Source organism: Talpa occidentalis, unplaced genomic scaffold, assembly GCF_014898055.3.
Source record: "Talpa occidentalis isolate TD23 unplaced genomic scaffold, MPIMG_talOcc4v2.1 talOcc4.16, whole genome shotgun sequence".
Classification (NCBI taxonomy): Eukaryota; Metazoa; Chordata; class Mammalia; order Eulipotyphla; family Talpidae; genus Talpa; species Talpa occidentalis.
The window spans coordinates 82,235,866-82,261,191 of NW_023601653.1; the positions used below are offsets into that span (position 1 = coordinate 82,235,866).

General features: G+C 42.0%; 1 protein-coding gene across 13 annotated transcripts in view; it reads right to left on the reverse strand.

The window, feature by feature from the left end:
• Positions 1 to 25,326, reverse strand: part of R3HDM2 (R3H domain containing 2) — a 124,366-nt gene that overhangs the window by 25,008 nt on the left and 74,032 nt on the right. For 11 of the 13 annotated variants that reach the window (XM_054696728.1, XM_037515046.2, XM_054696726.1 and 8 more), the window contains 10 exons: positions 18,915 to 19,111; positions 14,125 to 14,166; positions 11,489 to 11,575; positions 10,634 to 10,760; positions 9,661 to 9,739; positions 8,932 to 8,991; positions 8,251 to 8,391; positions 7,725 to 7,833; positions 4,948 to 5,043; positions 2,025 to 2,056 (listed from right to left, as the gene is read on the reverse strand). In XM_054696728.1, coding sequence (XP_054552703.1) covers positions 2,025 to 2,056; positions 4,948 to 5,043; positions 7,725 to 7,833; positions 8,251 to 8,391; positions 8,932 to 8,991; positions 9,661 to 9,739; positions 10,634 to 10,760; positions 11,489 to 11,575; positions 14,125 to 14,166; positions 18,915 to 19,079 — 938 coding nt within the window. In that variant the 5' untranslated portion in view covers positions 19,080 to 19,111. Of the gene's footprint in view, positions 1 to 2,024; positions 2,057 to 4,947; positions 5,044 to 7,724; positions 7,834 to 8,250; positions 8,392 to 8,931; positions 8,992 to 9,660; positions 9,740 to 10,633; positions 10,761 to 11,488; positions 11,576 to 14,124; positions 14,167 to 18,914; positions 19,112 to 20,588; positions 20,647 to 25,326 lie in introns of all 13 variants that reach the window. The other 2 variants (XM_054696725.1, XM_054696730.1) reach the window with 2 other exon arrangements.

Below are 25,326 nucleotides of genomic sequence, written 5' to 3' on the forward strand. Positions count from 1 at the left end.
AAATATTAGTAAGCTTTATTGTGGCTTATTTTTCAGTGCAGTAGAACCTTCCAAAGAATTAGGAAGTTGCCACAGTCATGCCAATGTGGATGATGGAATCAGATGTACTGGTATTTGTTTCACACACTTAGGAGGAAAGATATAAAGCAGTTTGAGAAGATCAGCATCTAATCACTGGAGCTCTGGACTAGCACCCAAACACTAGCACCCACTTAGGAGTCCATGAAGCTGCATTTTAGATGACACAGACCTTGAATCAAAACTCAGTTTGGAAAGCAGCAGCTTAAAAGGTGTTCTGGACAGGAGAGTGCTGCACCTGCTCGCCGGCTCCTGTCAGCTGTCATCTGCACAGTCTGATTTAGTCTGAAGCTTCGCCGCACTATTAGGGCATTGTTCTTAGCAGTAAGTGTAAACGAGGGCCCTGTGCGGAACACTACTCAGAGAAGGGGTAATGGTGTGATATGGTGGAAAGAGCACAGGACAGAGTCCGTTCCAATCTTGCCACTAATAGCCATGTGAACCTGGCCTAGCCACTGAATCCCTCTGCTTCTGTTTTCTTACATGTAAATCAGCTTACCCAATCAGCACTTGAGAACTGAATCAGACAGTGAACTGGGCAACCACGAAGCACCGTGTGTTAATTCACAGAGAGTGAACCTAAAACAGAGTTAACCTAAAGCTTCTATTTATTATAGATATTCTGGAATAATTATGACCCTTATGGGCCAGGATTTTTCCCCCCCAAGGGGGACCTCTATCTATCTTGGCCACCACCAACGACGCAGAGCCCTCTCTGCGCAGGCCTTTCAACCGGGCGTCAGGGTGGATGGTCTAGGACAAAGAGTTCGGAGATATGGAGAGGGAGCTAAATGCTGTATCCCAAGAAAGGGAAAGCTCAGTCCTAATTTTCACACAAGTTGACTAAGTTTTGGAAAGGACAACAGAGGAGGGCAACTAAACTACTGGGAGTGAGAACCCTCGTTAATGTGAGTCAGCCACTGCCTATCCAGTTTAGGGTTCACAGAGAGAAGCCTGTGGGAGAGGGTCAGATGGGGGTCTCAGTACTGAATGGTCAGGTTCTCTGTCCTCTATAGTTTGCTGTTGGGGCACTGGGAAGAGTCTATTTTAAGTGAGGTGGTGCAGGGACGGTACCCTAGAGTAGTGCTTTTCTTCTCATCACCTTGTGTAATCCTCTGGGCTGGGACTGAGGGACTGAAATGGACGGGAGATGCCCATGACTGCTTTGTGGAACCAGGCATGGGAGAAGCTAGTACATCAGTTTTTACCAACATTAAGAGCAAGTCACTGGACAGCCACATGAAGGGCATGTTCTAAGAGCCTTCTAAGGCAGAGAGTGACCCAAGAGAAAACTACACAGACGGGGTGTTTGCATGTATATCTGTACATCTATGGAGTCGTTCTTAGAGATACAAAATATTTCCTATGCTGGGTTAGGGATAAGCTCTTCCAATCTTTCCATCGGTGAAGTAAAGATAGCTAGAAAATATCCATTCTTCTACCGTAATAAATGTTCAAATCCTCCCCAAGTGCCCAGTTCCAGCAAACTTCTGGGAGGAACCAGTACCTATCCCAGATATACCTATTTGGGCCAGTACCTATCCCAGATATACCCTTTACCACCTACCCAGGATTTAACTTGAAGTCAGCAACAATAAAAATAAAACAATTGCGCAGAAGCCATTTTTTTCATGGGGAAAAATATCCAATGTTACAAAAAACACAAATTGAATTATTCCACAAGCAGCCATGCATGGAGCAAACTCACTCCGCTGAAAAGATTACAGCAAAACAAAATAAAACTGAAAAAAACAAACAAAAAACCCCCAAGAAATAGAGATCACACAGAAGTACCTAAAAATCTGCCTTCTCTTGTGAGAGCTAGAAGAAAAGGCTTCTTTGGAGAGTCTGTTGGTTAACATCAAAGAAAAGCATCATTACAGGATTATATTAACCTCACTGACAAAGCTCAATGAGAAGCAGGGAACATGCTAAGTGGTACTAACCTGATGTCATTTAGATATCCGTTCTGGCCAGTCTAGGTGAGGGGGAGAAAACGGAAAATAACTTATAAGAAAACAGCATGGCATAACCGAAAAGGGTGTCCATGATGCTATGAATACCCAAGTCCTCAAACCAAGCTCACCCCCCAACAGGGAGAGAAGGAACAGGGACAGGATGACCCACACCCACACACCCACCTGACTTCTCACCTTTAATGGGAAAAAGCACTTGGCTTTTTGAGCCTTCCCACAGAATGTTTAAAAAGAGAGGTTGATAAAGAAAGGCAGGAGTATGGAAAGGAGAAAGAAGAAAGTATTAACCAAGCTATGGTTCCCTTTTCAGTTCTAAATTTATTCTCTCTAGAGCTAAGTTGAGCATAACAACTGATGTGCTTGGTCCTAAAGAGTATGTTCGCAGGCAGGGAAAACGGAGACAAGAGAAAGAAAATTAGCTTTTTTTTTAGTAAATCAGCCTCAATGACTATTCATTTCTGTCTTCCACACAGGCCACAATGAAAGACATTTTGACCTGAGAGTCAAGGAGAGTAAGAAACTGGGGAAGCAGGTATTTTCCAGAGCCAAGAAAAAAAATCGAAGGCCTGATACATTCCTTTTAGGGATCATTTCTTGACAAAGCCACTGAGCTGAGTGAAGCGAGCATTAAGGCGGACTCCCATGCCTCGGAAGGAAGGCACCGAGTGTCCAGCTGCCGGGCAGAGCGGGTGCCGCGCAGAGCAGAGCCTGTCGGGCAGCTTTCCCAGACCCAGCTCCGGCTCCAGAGGCTGCAGCAGCAGCATTTCCATCCAAACACCCTTCTTGCCACTTCCCTTTCTTTTTGCCTGCCTCTCCCGCTCCTCCAACCCCGCTACCACACCACTCTTGTTCTCTGTCATTGGCTTTGATTGATCCCACCCAGGAATCTTTGGAGTATGGTGGACTTTGGGATTTTTCTGGTCCAGACCATCAGGGATTCCTGATACCTCTATCACAGCAAGAGTTAGGACATGCTGAAATGGAAGTGATAAATCTACAAAGATTTCACAAAGAACACAACTTTTAGTAGAGGCTTGAGAGACTAGAAATCAGGAAAAAGCTCGAGAGAAGAGCTAACTTTAATTTTGTTACGGTCGTAGTTATATATATCCCAGTGCTGTTAATTAGTCCAATGCCCTATTAAAAGTTGCTTGTACTTTAAGAATATGTGTGGCTTTGTTAAAGGCTGGCTTTTTGGGACAGTCATAGTCCATGTGCCAGTGACACAGAGGCGCACACCCCAGATAGCTGCCAATGATGTCACTGGTACTTCTTAATCTAAAGCGCCAAGAGCAGATTTAGCTATTCCGGGGTTGTCTACTTTGGGAGTTAAGGCACGGTCTCTGCCTGAACTAAAATATCATCTCTTCCCTAACTAGTAGTGTGATCTTAGATGGCTACTTAATCTTCTATGCCTCAGTTTCTCACTTATAAAATTAGGTAAATAATGTAACCTACCTCCTAGATGTAGGGTGAGGATTACATAAATTACAGTGCTAACATAAATTAAAGTGCTAAGAACAGTGTCTGGAAGAGAGTAAGCACTATTAAATGTCTGCTGCTATCACCCACCAACCTGCACTGTCCACACTTTAGGGCTGTCCCTGGCCACAGGCATGTACAAACAACTCTCCTCTCACTCTACCCAAGTGATTTGCAGGTAAAGGTGGAGAACCCTCTTGGGGCTGTGGCTGGATAATTTGGAGGACGGATTTTTCTGACTCAGAGTGGAAGTCTGTATAAGAGAAGGTAAGACAATTCCTTCTCCTTGAACTTCGGGCTAGAAGATTTGCTGTGTATCTGTCCTCAGTGAGGATCCTTGGAGCGCTTGGGTCTCCAGAGACAATGGAACAAGTTCATGGAGGAATTCAGTTTTCTTGTAGCTAGAGACAATGTTTGTCAGAGCTAGGTGGTGAGAAAAGATGTGTATTTTTTGGTCTTGCTGAGGGAGGGGAAAGTCAGGAAATGCGAGGCGTGAGGTCCACCAATGCATGCTGATTAGCAGTGGCCATCTTTTGACAATGAAGGGAGGCTGGCTCTTCCTCCTTTGTTGTTAATTTGACCTGGGATGGTGCTACTGTCTGTCTACCACATTTTCCAGAAGTTAGCTCCTCTCCTGTCTATCCAAAGCCTTTTCTGAAATCCCTCTATACTTCTCTCAGCAGTCTGGTAAACAAAGGCCAACCAATACAGGGGCACCTGATACAAGGGCATCTGATATGGCCCACAATTCTTAAGAGTAAAGCTGCCTAAATGATTCATGTTATCTCTTGGCCCATGGAGTCAGTCCTGTTCTCAGAAGCAAGGTAAGGAATATAGGAAGAAAGACACTTCCTGTAAGGGAGAGACTGGAGGGAATGGTAGATGGCACCTTCTGTGCATGTGGAATGTGGCGCTCGGAGAATGGATGCCAGATCTGTGCTCTAACAATCGCCAACATATACTAAAAACGAGGCTTGCCAAACAAGATGAATACATAGGCTGTGCGGACACTACTCTTCCACACAGAAGCAAAGTTGCCTATAGCAGACAGTGGAAGTGAGAAAGGGTAAGCGAGAAGAGGGTTTGACAGGCAAGATTTAGGGCCCTTGCATCAAAAGCCCTGCCAAAATGATTTCTAAGTTCAGTCTAATTATATTTACCAATTTCAGCCATTCCACTTGTTCTCTCTGAATGCCAGATGGCAGACGCATTTAAAATAATACAAATAAACATCTGCAGCTTTCCAAGAGGCCACATTTAATTTCAGAGATCAAATATGGGGCTGGCTGATATTGGTTAAAAAACAAAAACAAAACACAACAAAACATTTATGGAGGGTTCATTCCATTCACAGTTCCAAAGATTATGAGCTACAAGCTATGGGCTGACAACTCTCGGAAGCTACACTTACCTCTCGGGCAAATATTCTCTCTCGGGCCCTTTGATATTCCTCCTCTCTCTCTTCTATTGACTTGCTCCTCCTTCCATCCTGCAATGGAACTCTGATCTAGATCGATGAGCAGAATTAAGCTAGTTAAGTTCTCCTCGTACTGCAAGCTCACTGCACACCAGCAAGGAAGAGAAACCGGGAGAGTTTATAGTTGCCATCAAAAAAAAAATGGAAAAAAAAAAAAAGAAAATCCCCAGTGCTGGACAGGCCTCACGGGGTCCGTCTGACCATGCAGCTTGGGAGAGCAGCGTCTCTGGATGGTCGGGGCCTCTCCATCTCCCCCCATCCCCCAGAGTATCAAGAACAGCTACTATTTACAAGGAGTGGGGAGCTTTCCTGTAGTGATCAAGTACTCCAGTCAGTAAGGCTCAAGAGACTAGCTCAGGGAATAAACATTACTTGGAGGGAAAGCAAGGCGTAAGTGGAAGTTAGATGGGGAGAGAAATGGGAATTTAGTACAGCAAAATGTAGAAAAGAGCTTTAGAGAACTAGCTCTTGACAGTGTCCCTTCTTTTAGTTCACTAATGCCGTGGCCCGAAGACCCGAGTCTCACACAGCTCAGCGAAGAGGGCCTTGGAAACAAAATCCCAAGGGCGAAGCTAAACTCAAAGCTCAAGCATTTTTTTTAAATCATCTTAATTATGGTCACTAGAGGGAGGGAGAGAGAGAGAAGTTACAGAAATAAAGAGGAGAACAGAACACAGAGGAAGGGAGAAAAGGAGAAGAGTATAGAAAGGAGGAGGGACAGAGGACAGAACACACAAGTAAGGCATGGTGGGAGGAGGGAGGAGCGTGACAGAGGGAAGAGGAATCGGAGAACAGAGAACTTCACATTCTCTGGAAAACGCAGCGAGGTGACGAGAAGGGGTGGCTGGGCAGTGAGCAGCTTGGGCGAGCCCGCCACCAGCCCTTCGTTCTGACCCTTTTCTAAGCCTGTGGGCTGTGAGCACTGTCCTGGTGAGTGTCCGTTCCACGCTGCTCTTGAAGGCAAAGAGCTATGAGGGAGATAATCTATCAAATCACTGTCAAAAGGCTATAAAAGGTTCTGACCTTCAATCCAGAGGCTTTGAAAGCTTCAGGTGAAGCAACCAAAACCCTGCTGTTCTACGCTGATCTTCCTGATCTTTACCAGTTTCTAGAGCTAGGGAGGCAGCACCTCAGCAAGATCAACTCTGACTAGATTTAGTTCTCACTAGTAAATTCTACTGTCCTTTTACAAATCTCTTTCCAAGAAGACACAGGACCTCCCGTGCTACATGTCCTCAGCCCCAGCACTGGCAAGCCAGCACTGGTGGGGTGGGGGGTTGGAAAGCATGTCACGCACTTGAGGTCAGGCAAAATCTCAGCACTGTCATCTTTTTGTGATGTGACTTCAGGCAGGTAGCTTAACATCTCTCAGCCTCAGTTTTCTTATATTTAAAGTGGGCTAACAGCTCCCATTCACACTGGGTTGTAGAGAGGATTACAACAGAGAGTGTATATATTGTGTTTGGATGGAGTCTAGTTCATGGGAAACACTCTAAAATAACAATTTCTGTTTTCATGAGTAGTATCACGAAATGCATAGCGCATATACCCTACTATGGGTTAAGCCTGGAAGGTGAGAGATGGAAAGTTCACAACAGAGACAGATTCTACTCCGCCCCAATATGCCTGTAGGCCTGAATAATTCCTGATCCACAGGAACAAGGTTTGGGAAAAACGCAGAGAAGGGCATCAGGATGGAAAGGCTCTTTCTTGTTTTTCAAATTTTGTCACTTCGTATGTTTCATTCTTTTCAATCAGACCCAGTGTGTTTGTCCACAATAGATAATGACACTTTTCTCAAGAGGATTCCCTCAAATACAAGCAGGAAAAGTCCTAATCTCAAGACCATACAATATCCCAAGGAAACTCATTTTACTCTAGTTAAGGTATTGTTATAGTTATCATTAATTAGCAAGACTCACATTGGCTCTATCCAACCATGCTCTTCAAACACTAATCCTGGTTCTCCAACTAACTGCCTTTGGAGACCAAGTAGAAGCAGGCTGGATGTAAGCCCTGTAGTGTGACTACTAAAACTAACTCTTCAAGGGCGGGCTAGAAATAAGGCATCAGCCAGGCCCATAAATGAAGAGATCCGATAGGTCTTCACTTCTTATTCCCAGTGGAGTGAATAAAAAAGGGCTACTGCCCAAGGTTCCCAGCATAAAAGTCAAATTAACCCACTCACCTTGGTAGAAGGAGTTGGGAAAAGATAAAGATTGAGTCGTAGAAAGGGGTAAGAAACACCTTTATAATTGGGTAAATTAGATCACAACTTTGCCAATCCAAGACTGGCGCTAAGCTAGAGTAAGAGTGGAAATGGGATTAAGTAGCTTTTGTGGCACCCAAAGAAATCCCTAACTGTTAAAGAAAAAAGAATGAATCATCAGCTGAATCAAGGCTGAGGCAGAGAGGGACCTGGTTTTGCCCCAAAATGACAGGGAGTTAGGAATCAGTGGCAGAACCTGAGAGTTTCAGGCCAAATGAGAAAACCCAGCAAACCTCAGCACCATGTCTCTCTGGGCTAAGAAGGTGGCATTCAGCTCAACAGTGTAGTCAGTCTTCAATTAAGCCAACGTCAACTCAGTATAGCTCATTACATTTTTCCATTCTAATATATTTCAAATTTCCTCTATCCCACAAAAAGTCTCCCCTCCCAGTTTCTCTTACTGCAGTCTCTCTCTAAACACCCACCCCTTTCCGTTCTTCACCTGATTATCATCTCGGTCCATACTGGCATCATCCCTCTTGAGGATAAATCTCTGTTGGAATTCTGTATTCTTCTCATCCTTTATATGTTCTGAGAACCTCTGTTCAGGGCTGGAATTGGGAGAGAAATGTGAAAGGAAGGGAGGAATAAGATCCTTTTGTTAGGAAGCAGAGCTTCTAGTACAACTCTCTTCATTTCCACAACTCCCACTCAAGGTTTTTGGAGTCAGATATCCAAAACCTCACACGAATGTTTTAATAAAATCCTCAGGGTCTGTTCTTTCTACATCCCTAACTTATCTTCCTCCAAAGTTGTACCTGTTCGATAGGTGAAGAGAGGCCATGACTGTTCTTAATGACACACCAGTGACTCTAAAATCTCTCTACAAGGCACCACAAATAGCAGGAATTGATAATATGACCCCCTACATTGTCCACCTCCCCAGAAGAGACATTGTGAACCTGCAATTTCCTCTTCCACCCAAAAGCTACCCCAGGAGCTTCTCCATCTGGGGTTTCCTCCCTTACATTCTTGTGTTACTGGTTTTGTTGATGATGACAGCTTTTCCAGTTTGATCAACATTGTGGTCCATCCCAAAATAGGCAGCTACCCGATGTAATAGCATCCGGTGATATGAGGTCATCTGAGGGAACTTCTTGAACTGGTTACTAGAAGAAAACCCCAGGGGGAAAAAGTGAAATAAGACAAACAATAGGAGTAACAGTCAAGTGTAATTTTTTTTTTTTTGTAACTGTCTAAAGTGGGGGGATTTCTTAGGAGAAATAAATTCCTTATAAGGAAGATAGAGATTTACTCAATGGGAACCAAAAAGGTTCTGTCAGTTTCTTCATCTATAGTATTTCACGGAGCACTCTGGTCTACTGGCTGCCCTAGATGTCACCCATCTACATGACATTCTACCAGGAAAAAGGGAGAGATTTAAGAACAATGAAATATGGGACAAGGTTGAGCTGCTGAAAAAATATATTTCTTTGCAACGCAAGCTTATAGGATGAAAACCTCACTTGTTTTTCAAACATACAATTTTTCATCCACTCTGATTACTTTTCCCAACTCCTTTTGGTTGCCAGTGAGTAATTACCTCAAAATTCAGACTTTAAAGGAAAGATGGAAGGATATACTAAAATTGTACCTAAATTTCTTTCTAGTGCCCCCTCCCACCTATGTATTTCATTCAAATAACTTACTTGTTGTCATTAATAAATTCCAGAATCTCCTGTTCTAATTTTAGCAGCATCATTCTGTCCCTGTTTAGAAAAGATTAAAAGAAAACAAAAACAAAAACAAAAGTAGCCCTCCCGCAGACATAGAAAAATGAGGGTTGAAAACACAATCTACTCACTACTGAAGCTAGAGGGAGGGACCCAAAGCCCGATAATGGACTAAAAATGCTGAGGTTGTGGAGCCCCACTGGCCTGTGCTATGTTATTTTAAAAACGAAAATCAGACAAATATATATTTTTGCAGGTCTACCTAATCACGTACTTTGCTTTCATATCTGAAACCTATTTCTGCTGGCAATCATATTCACAGAAACATGTATCATACTTGTAAATCTAATCATTATTCTATATTCCATCTGGCTCCATATAGAATTTTTAAATCATTATGATTTAGCTCATGTACCAAGCAATTACTTTTTCTTCTGTGCTTTTTAATTGCACTCCCATGCCTTCGTATCTACCTGTGCATTCTTTGTCCACAGAATTTTTCTCATCTCTTCTAAAAGCAAAAGCTCAATATGAGAGCATTCAGAATCCCTCACAGAATATAAGATTTCATTGGAGGGAAATGGTGGTGTGGACCAGCCACCATGGTGGTGGTATTCCAGATTCTAATAACAGAAACTACCAGCCTCTTGGGTATCCTGCTGACTCCTGGGCCCCTTCCCCCCTTCCATAAACTCATATTATTACCTTGGATTCTTTTTCAGTGTATTTACAAGAAACTCGTGTAAGTCTATTCCAGTGGAGTCTGTGTATTCTTGGCTGGAGTCTAGAACCACCACAATAAAAGAAATTTAAAATAAATGAAAGTGTTGCATGATATCTGATCCCAAGCAGAAGCCAACAACCTGCTCAGGAGAGATGAAAACAGGAAAACAGAATCAAACTTCAGATGTTTTAGTTTGAACATCAAAATGATCTTGATTTGTCAGCCCCCCAAGCTCCCCATGATAATGCTAGGGTCACAGTGTTGAATTAGCATCACAATGAAAAGCTATCTCATCACTAATAAGAATTTACTGACAAAGCAGGTTTTATTCTAATTAAGGAAAGTAAATTCCAGGAAAGGGCAGTCAGTGAGGAATTTTCCAGAATCTCAGCATATATGCTCAAATATTATTATGTAAATCATTCACTTTGTAAATTCAAAATTTTAATCTCAAGGATTCTTTTTCCTCTCAGCTATCATCTTTATGACCCGTGCCTTTGTTCTACTAGCCCAAGAATTTAAATACAAAGAGAGCATAATGATTAGACACAAAACTGCATTATTTAAAAAAAAAAAAGAAAAATTTACTTCAGGCGTCTTAAGACCAGCATATAAATGGGATTGGCAGAATCTGCTACCAATAATGACCCATGTTACTATTTATTCCAGGCCACATATAAAATCAGAATCAACTACAATGTCCTTTGGGCCAGGGCAGATGGAGCAGCTCTCTTTGGCTCTCTTTACCCTGGAAAAGCAGGGCTGGATGCAGTAGCAAAGACGGTCACTTAGCTGGGCCTCTCCCCAGGTAACCACGCGGGTTGTTAGCAACCTCCCTAAGCAGGACGCTGCACTGTCAAGGCACTAAAAGTAGCAGATGCCAGGTTTCAAAATGGAAGGAAAGGGAGCTGCAGAGTGGGGTCCGAGGACAGGCGAGAGAGGGAAAGTCCTCACCTCTAGACAGCATCTTCCTGGGAACCTTTTCTTTATTTTTGTCCTTGTCTTCCTTTTCAGAGACATCCTTCGTGGACTTCTCTTCCTCCTTGTCAGAGGGGCAGCTGATATGCAACTGAATTATATCCTTGGAAAAGGGGAAAAATATAAGCAAAGGGAAACAAAGATTTAAAGTCTCCTACAGCTCCCTTGAAGTCTCAAAGCGGCAAATGTTGGGGCATCAGCATGCTCTTATAGAAGAGGACTTTTTTAAAACTAAATTCTGTCAGCCTTTGGTTTTTTGTTTTTTTAAATTTTATATATTTTTTACATCATTTTCCATTTTTGCACAATGTATGCATTTTCATCTTGGTTATAGTCCCCATACAATTCCCACCCCCCTTATTTTGATCCTACTCCCTCCTCCCCATCGCCGCTCCCCCCCTTCCTGTGTGTCTCTGGTTTATAGTTGCTTGTTGATCGGTGAAATAAGCCAGAAAGAAAAAGAAAAATACCGGATGGTCTCACTCATAGTACCAAAAGGGTAAAAGTCAATCCTATTTTGTCAATAATCACAGTCTGCTATATGGAGAGTTCAAGTTACACTGGCTGTTCTGGCATAGGAATTGGATGAAAATGGTTCTAACCATTAGAGGGGAAAGGCGTGGGTGGAAAAACAAGACCCAGTCCTGGGATGTTCTTGTATGCATCATCTTGGGTGGTCCAAGTGTGAGGACCTATATTTCCAGTCCTGCTTTATTGCAACAACTTGTTCTGAAGCTCCTGATTTCCAAAACTAGTGTTTATACTGTGGTTGCTATACTACCATTTACCAAACAACTGTCAGGCTCAAAAGTTACATTATAAAGAACCTACCTGGGTTTCTAGTGGTCCATCAGCGAATGGGGCTGAGGACTCTTCGCACACTGCCAGGCTGCGTACCAACTTCAGCTTGGAATTAGACTGAAATACAAAAAAAAGCAAATACACATAGATATTCCCTTGTTGGACATTCAGAAAGCTTTTGGCTAAATGAAGGGCACCCTCTTTGACAGGGTGAGTTGCTGCTTTTAAATAGGTTTCCTGCTCCCTCACCGCCCCAACAAGTCTACTCGTGAGTTCATTTAGTTCAAAAATAATTCTTCTGCTTAGTAGCAGACATATAAAAACGGAAATAACAGGGCCTCCCCAGTGGTGCAGCGGTTGAGCGCTGGGTTGCGAAGCTGCCCACAGCCTCTGCAGCGCTGGTTCGATCCTGGCTGCTCCCCGGCCACCGGAGGAGGATCCCACATGGCGCGCAGACCTCTCCTGCCGCCCGCTGCTCCCCTCAGCAGTGTACTTCGGTCCTTCTGCCTGCTCTGCTCCCCGCTCTGGCTCTGGTGAATTCTCTCACCCTCCCGCGCTTCTGACTGTACCCAGTGCTTGTATAAATAAATAAATCTTTAAAACAAACAAACAAACAAACAAAAAAGTAACTACACAGAACAGATAAGAAAATGACTTCATTTAGCTTTCCTCTCTCTCTAGCTTAGTTCTCCATTTCAGATTCAGAAGTTTGCTACAAATATACAGCAGCAGAGCTAAGTAGAAACACAATGGAAATAAAGAGCCAGAAGTCCCAGTCCTTCAACTCCTGGTTTTGTTTATGAACGATGAGATCTTGAGCAAATGACCTGTCTGCCCTCTCTGGGTCTACGTCTTTCCTCAATAAAACTCGGATAAAAATACTTAAAGGGCTGTTGTGCGAATCGGACGATAAGAAGTATATAAACATATGTATCACAGCCAGTGCCTAGTGTACAGTAGACAATAAGTGCTTAATGACACTAACCTGGAGGGATTAGTGTCAAAGAAAAAAGGAAAGAAGTGTCAAAGAAAAGAGGAAAGAGAAAGACGGAAAACTTTCTAACATTTGGGACTTAATGTGATAAAAAGCTAATTCACTTGGTTTACTTCTGTGATCTACAGAATTACAAAATGATCTGAAATTCACAGTGTATATTACTACTCTTCCAGGGATCCCCAAGTCCAAAACTTGTAGAAAGACTCATTAGCAATCTAACTATAAAAAGTTACTGAAAGTTCTTACAATAAAATTAAGATTTACAGTGAATAAAAATCACATAGTACCTGTGTTCTAGGTAGTGCAGTATAGTGAAAAGAACTTGCAAGTCTCAAGAACTGACTCCAAGCCTAATTCTGCCATATACTAACGAATGTCCTCTGTCAAACTCAATCTTTGTAAGACCAAATTTCTTCTTCTGCCAAATGGAGACAATTTTTAATTGTCTTTTTTTAAAAGATTTATTTATTTATGCATACAAGAACTGGGGTACAGGCCAGAGGTATGGGGGTGAGAGGATTCATCAGAGACAGAGTGGGGAGCAGAATAGGCAGACTGACTGAAATACACTGCTGAGGGGAGCAGCGGGGAGACAGGAGAGGTCTGCTGCGCCATGTGGGTCACCTCCCTGGCAGGCTGAGAGCGAACTCATGCTACAGAGGCTGCGGACAGCTTCACAGTGCTGTGCTTAACCCCTTGTGCTATTGTCTTTTTGACAATATTGACAGTTGTTTTATTTATCTTAAAAAGTCTGGGATGAAATGAAGTTGTAGTGAACACCTTCTGCTTTTAATTTCATATCAAACCTATCACTATGAATTAGGTCACATAAGGCAAGACACAGAGTCAATTTATATATGTGGCCTTCTTCAAATGCAAGTCACTAACTGACTAGGCCACACCTAAAAGCTGTCATTATTATTCCTCAGGAAAGGGGAAGACATCTTTATTACTTCTGATGACAATTCTCCCCACTGCAAGAAAAGTTTAATATTTGACTGTCCCCCCAGCTAATTAAAAAGTTGTCACACACTAACACATATAGCCTTCTCTCATAACACTACTTAAAATAATCTGTGGTGTGCTAATTTTATCATATAATGATTAGAAACAAAATTTTCCTCCCTCTCCCAACCTAAAAAAGTGAAACATAAAAAAGGTCTCTATTTTTAGAATGGCCAAAAATGTTAAGTCATTTCTACTAATGGGGCAGGATTGATTTTAAAGAAATTTTGGGGTAAAAAAGAAATATAAGTAAGACTCGAGGTACAAGTAAGGTACAAGTAAGAGGTATAACTAAGACTCGAAGAGCATCCATTCTCCTATAGAAGCCAGCGGTGAGAAGACAGGCTGGCATTATAGCAAAACCAGGACCAATTTTGCTCAGATTCTGTGGCAAGCTCCAGTGGGTGTTCTTTCAGGTATCAGATATAGACTGTGACTGAACCATAACAGAGAAAAATAAAGGCAGACCTTCCACCATGAACTGTGTACATGCACATGCTGTCTCTGCACATGTGCCTGTGTGTATACATGCCTGATCTCAATTAGGGTACAAACAGCAAGGAAGAATACCTGCCTGTATATAATCCGAATACACCAGACCCTGGTGATAAGTTCGTTGTGAAATGTATTACCAGAAAAGAAGCTATAGAAAACAGGGCCTCACCTTGGCTCTTTTCCTGGCATGACTATGGTTCGATGTCCGCCTCTGTGAGAAAGGAATTAAAAAAATATTAAAGATGGGAAAAAGCAATATTTAAGTTAAAAGTAATACAAGTATACAAAGAAACAGGACTAAGAGGGAAAAAGTTGCATCAGTCAAGTTGTGATAAGACGGCCTTGGTGCGGCTGTACCATATGCACAACTTCCGCAACTGTGAAGGAGGGGAACAGAGCCACTGAGAGACGAATAACCACTTACTATGAAGACAAAGCATAGGAGACAAAGGCCTGTTCACAAATTGATAAAAATTACATTTGAATAAACCGCAGAATTCTCTCCTATTTAGGATGTTTCTGGGAATGTCATTACCGCAGCACATTGTTTTTACCCCAAGTTGGCTCACAGGAGCCTAACTTCATGCACAGTGGGTGTATTCAGAGACCCAGCTTGAGATATTCTCACCTGACCCCACGGCTGCAGTAAGAGAATGAAGACTCTTCTTGCCAAACTGCCCCTCCTCCTGAGTATGAGAATTCCACCAGCTCTCAGCTCCCAGTGGTACCTCTCACAGTCTACACGGGTCAGGGATGTAAGATGGAACAGGATGAAAAAAGAAGGGAGCATGGAAGACTAAGAACATGATCTCCAGAGCAAAGGGGAGAAAAAGCAGGTAAGGGGCAGGGTTGAAAGCGAGGAAGAAGAATAAAGGTTTGAGCTGGAATGAAAAAACGACTCATTGACAAGGGTTTCTGAACAGCTAAGAAGTCAAATGGGGCTTCTGGAGAGAGGCCGGGTAGCTATACACGGAATGAGGCACTTGAACTTGCAAGATGTTTGGAATGGAATTTTGCCACTGGGGTGTGGCAAGAACTGAGACGGGTGGCAAGAGGGCAAACAAGAGACGTGGAGCGCCACCAACAGACAACAGCGCCAGAATGCAGGGGGGAAACCAGGGAGGCGGGGGGAAACCAGGGAGGCGGATGGAAAGAGCTAGAAATGATCGTGGATCTGGTCAGTGGCAAGATCTCTTACAGCAAGGGAGGACCCACAGTGCAGGAATGTGAGGCAGCATTTCATGGTGTGGACACTGCAGTGTGGCGGGGCTGTGCAGGCCAGTCCGTCTCCTTTCACCTCTGTTCCCCCAGCTATCTGGTTTCTTCCTGAAGTATCAACTATACTGAATTTCTTGTAATCCTACTAGAACTTTCTTATGCTTTTATAAATTTATTGTACATGGATATACACAGGCTTGTTTTTTTGTTTTTAAATCAAGGATATCATACACACCGCTCTGAAGCTTGCTTTCAGACTTTCCCCCATGGGTATATTCTACAGAAGAGGTCCTGTTTTTCTAAATGGCTACGTAGTATTCTATTTTGGGGCTATACTTTAACTTTTTTTTTAAAATTACCTTGTGAGCTTGTTACAGGGCAGGGAGAGGGGACCACCCTGTTACAAGCTGAGCTGTATTTCCTTCCTTTCTTCCTTCCCTTCCCCCTCCCTTCCCCCTCCCTCCCTCCCTTCCTCCATCCCCCTTTCTCTTCCTCTCTCTCTCCTCCTTTCACTTTACATTTTGAAAGGACAGGCTGACTAGGAAAAGAAAGGAAAGAAGAGAGAAACCTGGATAGCCACAGACAGGCAGTCCTGGGAGGAGAGCTGTTTTTCTTTTTAGTCAGCTGCCCTACTGGAACTTGCTTGATCAGTCCCTTAAGTTGCACCACTTAGGATATTCCTGATCTTTTTCTCAGTATAAGCAATGCTGCAAAGACCCGATCATTGAGCATAAAAGAGTGTAACATTAGTTCATTTGAATTTTATAAACTGTTGCCTAGTTTATAAGCTACTGCCTAGTTTATAAAATTGGTCCTAGGAGTTACACCAATTTATAACCCTATAAGTAATATATTCATCTGCTGATTTCCTAGGGTGGATAGTTTTCCTTTAATAGTCAACCACACTCTGAAAGCCTACTGTGCACAGGAACCATGCTGACATCAGAACAGACGTAAGACACAAACCTTATCAAAAAGGAACTCATAATCCTGTTGAAGAAGAAAACAGACAATTACAGTACAGAGCATTAAGTGCGTCACGAGGTATCCATGGAGTGCTACAGAACAGACACAAGTGTTTCATCTAGCAATTCTCAAACTCATACATTTACAAGTATCGAGTGCCTGCGAGGAACTATATTGGGCCTCAGAAACAGAATGCGGAGTCCACAGTGACCTGATCTTTGGCCTCATGGAGCTTGTAGTTCTGTGAGGGAGTCAGACATTAGTTGAAGAACTCCACAATGGCTAGGTCTGTCAAGGAAGGGTTCCGGGAGAAGTCTTTCTGAAGTTCTGAAGGACAGACAGGTATTACAAGATGTTGGTAGGGGTTTTAAGGGTTAGAGCAGGCCGAGGAAAGAATACCAAGAAAGGGATTCTAGGCAGGGAAAGCATGTACAAAGCATGCTTTCCCAAACTTCTTAGCTTCTCTCTGGCTTAAAGAACCAGATAATGCAGAAGCATGGAACGCCAAGGGCATTTGGCTGGCAGGCAGGAGCCGGGTCACAGCGTGCCATGCTGACAAACCTAGGCCAGCCCGGGGCAGTACGACACACAGAGAGCTTAAAGAGAATTAATATGACCAACTCTTTATTTCATAACCGCCTTTCTGAAACAGGATGGTAGGTGAATCAGACGGGATTACAAATACACAGGCAGAAAGCCCGGCGAGGAGGCCATACCCGGTTAGTTATTTCAAGGACCCAGCTAAGTTCAGTCAGGGCTTGCCTGTTCTAAAGTGAACCTCAGAAACTGTCTGCGCTGTTCAGGCAAAAAAATGTTCCGAGTTCCAACTGCTGATCCCAAGAATATGTCTCACGTACGTGTCCATGCAAGTAAGTTTCCTTTCCACAAACTCCCAGCTCCAGTTCCAAACAGGCACTGCTTGGCAGCACCAGTAAGATTTCTGGGTAGACATAGAGGTTTGAGTGGATGGTGGGGAAGGTGGGAGAAAGAGCAAAATGTTCAGTGTGGTTGAAGGGGCACAAGATCTGTTGTTGGAAAATGTTGGAGAGGACTCCTGAGGGGTGGCGGACAAGGGTTATAGAAGAAGCAGGTGCTCCAGTAGATGGCAGCAGCAGCTCTACCTCCTCAAGCCGCAGCAAAGGAGTCAGAGCGGAAGAGGGTCCCCTCCCTCCCAGCCTCCTCACAGCTACGTGTGTATCCAGGCAAAGATTTTTTAAACTAAGTTAGTGTCTATAAAGTACATAAAATCTACAGACATCCTTTCTTTTGTGCCTATTTTCAGAAACACACAGAGCAGGAGTTTAGAACACAATTTAAAATAGTCTCCTGGGAACAGAGTAACTTGGACACAAAAATTCACTTAATTATTATCTTCCATGTAACATGACAGCACATAATTAAACACTCATCACTATCTGCCTTGAGGATTTAAAATTCATTATTGGTATCAGTGGAGGCTGGGAGTATAGTTGGAACAGTAGCAGACTGTCTCCACAAATTCTGGAAGGACAGGCGGGGAATGACAACTCACATGCAAAAGATAATGGAAAGAAAAGCAGCCAGGACAGATACCTGGCAAACTGTAAGAGGACAGACAGTAGAAAAGCAGGCAGGTAGAAAAAAAAAACTCAAAGAGTTGTCTGATTTTAATTCATCCCTTTATGTTGTTGCTTTTTAATCTTTAAAGAAGACAAGGCCTAGGTGAGTTGGGTTGTCAGGAGAAATCATGCTCCAAGTTTCCAGACCCTCCAAAATGGTGGTGCTACCAGTTTTTAAACTAACTTACCTAACAGTCTATCTCCTGGGCATATAATAAAGACCAGTCCCACTGTGGGCCATGAAGGAGAGGATTTATTTATTTATTTGTTTGTTTATTTATTTTAAAGTTTTTTTTTCTTTTTTCTTTAATACAAGCACTGGGTATAGTCAGAAGCGCGGGAGGGTAAGAGAATTCACCAGAGCCAGAGAGGGAGCAGAACAGGCAGACTGACGATACACTGCTGAGGGGAGCAGCGGACGGCAGGAGAGGTCTGCGCGCCATTGGGACCCTCGCCCGGCGGCCGGGGATCAAACCCGCGCTGCAGAGGCTGCGGGCAGCTACGTAGCCCAGCGCTCAACCGCTGCGCCACCGGGGAAGCCCGAAGGAGAGGATTTATATCATTTGGGCTGGGCTAACAAGGAAAGCAGTGGTGGCCACAGAAGAGAATGACCAGAACAGGTAAGCTAGACGCAGCTGAGCCTGTGCCGGCTGAGAACCAAGAGGGAACCCTGAAGCTCAGTCAGCCACCTAGTGCCCGGCACCCGCGTTGCAGGATGCACCTGGATGGAAACAGCACAGCGAGCAGAGTGCCATTCCTCCAGACTGTTTCTGACCCAGAGAATGCCGACTGCTTTAGCACAGCCAGGATAAGAACTTAATGCTGTGTGTAAAGTCAGGTAGCTTTAGTTTTAAGAATCCATTGTATGAGTCACATTATGACTTGTTAAATCTATGTTTGTATACATATTTTTTGATAGTTAAAAAATATTAAAATGTGTCAACAACAAGAACAACTCAGGTTCATTTGGATTAGGGATTTTACTGTTTTCTTTAAACTTCATTGTGGATTCTATGAAAACAAGGAAGGAGCTCTTTCCTGAGGGCTGAAGTTGGGTTTCTAGGGAAAATCAAGGGGTGGTGCAAGCAACCGGCTTCCGGTGGATTCCTGGTTCCATCCACAGTGGTTCTTTTCAGGTATAAAAAGCGATGGCGCAGGACACACTTGTAATTCTCACCTGTGTCTCCTGGCGCAGGCTGGTCTCTTCACTCTCTTTCTCAATATCTTCCTTACTTGGAGTCTTTGATATAAACTTGTTTTTGTTTACAGATTCTTCCACCAGTTTTTTTTCTGATTCCTTCATTATTTCCAGGGTCTCTTGGGTAGTGTTACTGTTAGACATCTTCAGGAAAATGCAGCAGCCTCTATGGACTCCTAAAGAAACATCAAATGCATTACAGAAGAGCTGTGTTCTCACACTTACCTCACACACAAGATTTTCATTTCACATGCAAGTCTTCAGCAGCCTCCCTGCAACCCAGAAAAGGGGCCATGGTTAAATGCTGCTCCTGGATGCATTTAATTTTTGGCTTTATTGAGATAAAACTGACATACAATAAAATGCATAATTGGATGAATTATGAAACAGGCACACACTTGTGAAACCATCACCACAATCAAGGTATTGAGCACATTCATCAGCCTTGTAAGTTATTTCTTTGTCAGCTCTTCCTCGCCTTCCCACTGGCTCAAGCAACCACTGATGTGCTTTCTGTCACTACAGGTGAGTCAGAATTTTCTAGAAATTTGTATCATATATTATCTGGATTCTTTTACTCAACATAATTACTTTAAGATTTACCAGGATTCAGTTTTAAAACAATGTAGTATGAATCCTACTTTGCCTTCCCTTCAAAAATGTGCTCACATCTTCAGCTTGAGCGCTCCACGTAGTTAACCCACTAGACTCTCTCCAAAAGAAGACAATGTACAGTTTTACTCGCCACCAGAGAAGATCTCTCACCTTTCCCAAGGGAGAACTTCCATAGCTACCACAAACCATGACACTGTTAACCAATTCAAAGTGTCTCCCCTATCAAAAAGCAGCAAACTCAGATAACGGCTATAGAATTTAAATACTTTATCTGAAGCAGGCTGCAAAGGCAAGAAGAGAACTTTATAGTCATTTATCCTTCAGAAAGACTGGGTCTTTCCCTGGAAGAAGAGAACCTTTGTTTTGCTATTTACTACCGGGGTGCAGGCACTACTGTCTCTCAATGACAACAGCATCGCAGCGCAGGGTGGGGCTGTGTGTCCCTCACAATCACTACCTGAGAAACCCTGTAGCGAAGTCAACAGAGTCTCCAAGCACATGCTCAGAAACAAAAGCTAATGCTCTATACCCAGATTCATACCCATAAGCACCTGATGAAGTCTAACATGCTTCGCTCCAACAATGGTTTAGATAGGTTCCTCCTCGTATTGGGCTAGCGAGGCTTTGAGAAAATTGTTGCACCAAACATTTTTTTCTTCTTCAAATCAGTTTAAAAGATAAGACCCAGAAGGCTCCTCAGAAGGACATTTAACCTCATCCTGGTATTAAGTTAAACAGTCTGCAAGATTATGGATGGCTTCGTTCCCCTTGTGATGGCTGCAAAGCTGCTGCCTAGAGACACAGGTGGAGAGGACCAGACAAGTTCCCTTTAAAAGGCTCGAGAATCATTCATACGGTCATAGTCACAGAGCTGAATTTAAAGATGTAACATACTGGAAGAAACTGATTACCAAGGAAAAGAGCCAACATTCTATTTTTTAATTAATTGATTCAGTACCTACAGAATTCTATTTAAAAAAGTTACAGCCTACAGAGCTTTAGAGAGCACTGGCTACACAGGAAGCTACATTTACACACCTTTACACTCCCATGCCCCTTCGGTCAATCGAGTCCTCCATTCTCCATTCTCTTCAGTCTGAAGTTGAGTCACATTCAGCACATGAGCAAACATGAAATATCAGACCGGGAAGAGCTCTTAGCTATGACCTAATTTTATCTTCCACCTCCCCCCAAAAGCTTCATAGCTGAAGGAAAATCAAGCCTTCTCATATATCTTCATCCTTCTACATCTACAATCAATGTCTATAGTCATTCATAATCAGGTTTTTATTTTCCCAAAGAAAATAAAAAGTTTTTAAAAATTCTATTATTTTTTTACTGAGGTAACATCGGTTTACATTGGCTTGCAACACAATATACGATTTAGTGGGTACAGACTCACACCACTTCAGATGTCTGTTACCACACCACGCCTACCACCAAAGCACCCATAATCTTCTATCCTAGTCTACTGGCCCTCTTCCCCCTTGATGTGCCACCCCTAGCCTCCTTCCTCCTGCGGCAGCCTCAATTCTACAGTCATATTTCTAGGATTTGTTTTGGTTTAATTTTGTCTATCCCTTTGTTTTGTTTCTTCATATTCCACATATGAATGAGGTCATCTGTTATTTGTCTTTTTCCTCTGACTTATTTTGCTTAGCATAATACCTTCCCCTTTCATTCATGTTGTTGCAAGTGGCAAAATTTCACCTTTTTTGGACTGAGTAATATTCCATTATGTATATGTGCCACATCTTCTTAATCCACTCATCTGTCATTGGGCACTTAGGTTGTGTCCACAATTTGATGATTATAAATAGTGCTGCAGTGAACAAAGTATATATCCCTTCAAATTATTTGCATTCTTTGGGTAGATAACTAGGAGTGGACTTGCTGGATTATATGGTAGATCTATTTTTAATATTTTAAGAAACTTCAACGCTCTTTTCCATGGAGGCCAGATCAGTGTATATTCCCACCAACAGTGTATGAGGGTTCCTTTTCCTCTACACCCTTGCCAACACTTGTTTTTGGTCTTTTTGATATGGACCATCCTCACAGGTATGGCACAGTGTCTTACTGTGGTTTTGATTTGCATTTCCCTCATGAGAAGTGTCGTGGGCTTTTTTTCCCCATGTGACTATTGGACATATGTATGTCTTTTTTTGGAAATGTGTCCATTTAGCTCTTCTGCCCATTTTTTGATTAGGTTTTTTATTTTCTTTTTGTTGAGCTTATGAGTTTTTTGTAGATCTTGGATATTAGTTCTTTGTAACATGTATGATTAGCAAATATTTTCTCCTATTCATCAGGGTGTCTTTTCATTTTAATGACTGTTTCTTTCACTGTGCAGAATTTTTTCTTTGACGTAGGCCTTGTCATTGGAGTAGAGTTTCCGAAGACATCCCTGAAGTCACTATTGTGAATTATTTCACCAATATTTTCATGTATGTATTTTATGGTTTCAGGTCTTACATCCAGATGTTTAATCCATTTTGAGGTTTTTTTTGTGTATGGTGTGAGACAGTGGTCTAGATTTTATTTTTTTGCATGTGGCTTACAGTTTTCCCAACACCAAGAGACTTTCCTTTCTCCACTGGGTACTGTATGTTCTTGTCTCCCTTGTGGTAAAGTAACCATAATTGTCCATGTAAGTATGAGTTTATCTCTGAGCTCTCAATTCTATTCCATTGATATGGGTATCTGTTTTTATCCTGATACCATACTATTTGGGTTACTACAGCTTTGTAGTATAGTTTGAAGTCTGGGAGTATGAAACCTCTGTTGTTCTTATTTTGTCAACACTGCTTTGGCTATTTCATAAAAGGTGAAAGATTTATACAGTGTGAAGAGAAACCAGAATATTGCTTTGGCTATTTGGGATCTTTTGTGGTTCTGTAAAAATTTTAGTAATCTTTGCTCTACTTCTTTGAAGAATGCCATTGAAATGTTGATAGGAATGCTATTCAATCTGAAAATTGCTTTGGTTAAGATGACAATTTTAAAAAATATTAACTTCCAATCCATGAGCAAGGAATATGCTTCCATTTCTCTGGGTCTTATATTTCTTTTAATAATGTCTTATAGTTTTCACTGTATAGCTCTTTAACGCCTTTGTTAAGTTTTTTCCTAGGTACTTAATTCTTTTCAAAGTGCACAATCAGCTTCTTGAATTATCAGTAATTTTAAAAAATGGTTATTCTGACCCTGGTTATATACCTCTAGTAAAGATAAAGTCTCCACCTCCAGATAAGAAACTCTTTTAGGGGAGGGGTGATTACAAAAGGCAAAATTTGTCTTCTTGTTACTTATTTCCATTGGCCCTTGTTTAGTCCCCTGTGTAAATCATAAAGACAAGCGTTTTCTCTTCTACATCAGTCTTCAAATTACATGGTCTTAAGTCTCCTCACCATTTTACTTCTGGGGGAAAAAGCTGACTTCAGGTAAGTAAAAGTAACTAAATTAACAAGGTTAGTAATGAAGGGTCAGAGTATTACTATTCCACAGTCAAAAACCATCAGTTGATAACCTGAACTCCAAGCCATACCTCTTGAGTTGAGGCTTTCTTTTTTTCCTCCAAAATAATCATTTAACTACAGTTATTTCTGGATAGTTAATCCTATCCAGAAGGCTTGCCACCTTACTCTTAGGTATAAGGTTTCCTGGAAACAAACATTCTGGGCCAAAACAGAAGCCCAAGTTGCAGCTGAGGAAAAACATTAAAAAACAAACAAACAAAAAATAAAACACCAGATTAAAGTCAGTAGAAAAGCTAAGAGGCAGAGAAGTACTCTATGGTTTATTCAGTTTAGAAGGGAAATCGTGGGATCCAGAGGGTTTTTTGGTAAAGAACAGAGGAAATATTCCATACATAACCTGACTAGAAGAAAGCAAAGACATTAAGCTCCTAGGAGAGCCTGATGTGTGCTTTCTACAAGCTGTTTGTGCACACTGTATTTCATCCAGGCAAAGAGCATGATTTTAAGGCAGAATGTCTCCTGAGGAAACTCAGGCTCAAAGCCCTCCCAAGTGGACAGGCAGAAGCGGGTGGGAGGTGGCAAGGAGAGTCAAGACGTCGGAGGATATAGGGAAGGATAACTGGCAGCCAAGAGTTGACTCTTCTTTTTTTCCCAGAAAAATACTGCATATTCCCCATACATTTTTTGACTGCCCAAGTAGTACCATCCAGAGCGCAGTGATATTGGACATCCTCCCATCAACTCTGTAAACAACTTTCCGGGCATTGGGCCAAAAAGACAAGACACAGAGACAGAAGGGCAGCTTCGTTTCCTCCCTTTTAAGTCACTGCCAAGCAGAGCGCACAAGCAAGACAGTAACTAGAGGTGAAAAGTTCTTATTTCTCCTTTGGCAAAATACCTGGAAAGATTTTCTTTACTAGTGTATGTATCATGAGTAAATAATGCCTATTTGATATTAATATTTTAAAAATGATTTAAAATCAAGGGGCTCAGGAGAATAAACAAAGCATGGTGTATTCATGCAGTGGAATACTATTCAACAACAAAAACTCCCATCAACATTTCTACAAACAGCTTGTAGAAAGCACACATGTAGGCTCTGCTAGAAGCTTGATGTCTTTTGGTGTTTGCCTTCCTTGAAAGATACATGATCAGGTTCCCTGTCTCTGAATCCTAGGAATGGATCTTAATTAGCTAATAAACCAAGAGGGTGACTGTTTCCTTTTTGTGACCAGTTTGAGAAAGGACAAGTGACTCAGTCATCACCAATGAGACACAAGGGACTTTATTAGGTGTATATTGACATACACAGACACATGTATGGATGTGAAAACTATTGTGACAGTTTTCATATGTTGAAAACCATTCATCATGTTGAAGTCCTATATCCTGGCACCTTAGAATGTGACTTTATTTAGAGAAAGGATCTTTAAAGATGTGGTTAAGTCAAGATGAGGCCATTAGGGTGGGCTCTAATTCTAGGATGCTGCTATCCTTATAAAAGAACAAAATCTAGACACACAGAGACACTAGAGATACCAGATGTGTGAGCACAGAGGAAAGACCAAGTGAGGACACAATAAGCAAGGAGCCACTTGCAAATCCAGGAGAGGCAAACCTGCCAACACGTTGATCTTAGACTTCCTGTCTCCAGAACAGGAAGAAAATAAATTTCTGTAGTTTAGTCTGTGGTATTTTATTATGGCAAGTGTGGCAATACTTTCATGAAGTATTATTTTATTTCTGCCACCACTATCGTTTACAACTCCTATATTTTCTTCCCTCTTCCACTTAACCTCAGAAACCTCATTTTGTTTATTAATAACCACTAGTTTTTATGAGTATTTTACTTTGCTGATTTGTACGCCATGTAAATGTCCAGTATTTGTCTTTGTCATTCTGACTTGCTTTACTACTCTTAATTCCATTGCTGTATATGGTAACATTTGTCTTTCCTTGTGGCTGAATAGCATTCCATCACTTGGGTACACCACTGTCTTCATGATCCAACCTTCTATTGATGAACATTTAGGTTGCTTCCAGGTGCTATCATAAACAGAGCTATGATAAACATTGTAGAATGTATAGTTTGTTGAGTTGATGGTTTCATGTTCTTTGGATAAATGCCTGGGAGCAGGATGTGTGAGTCACAAAATATTTGTAACTTTAGTTTTTTTTAAGGTAAATCCAGATCATTTTCAGAATTGGTTGGACCAGTTTACATTCCCACCAACAGTGTAATAGGGTTCCACTTCTTCAGTTTCTCCAGCACTTGTTGTATGTGTATGTTTTAATAT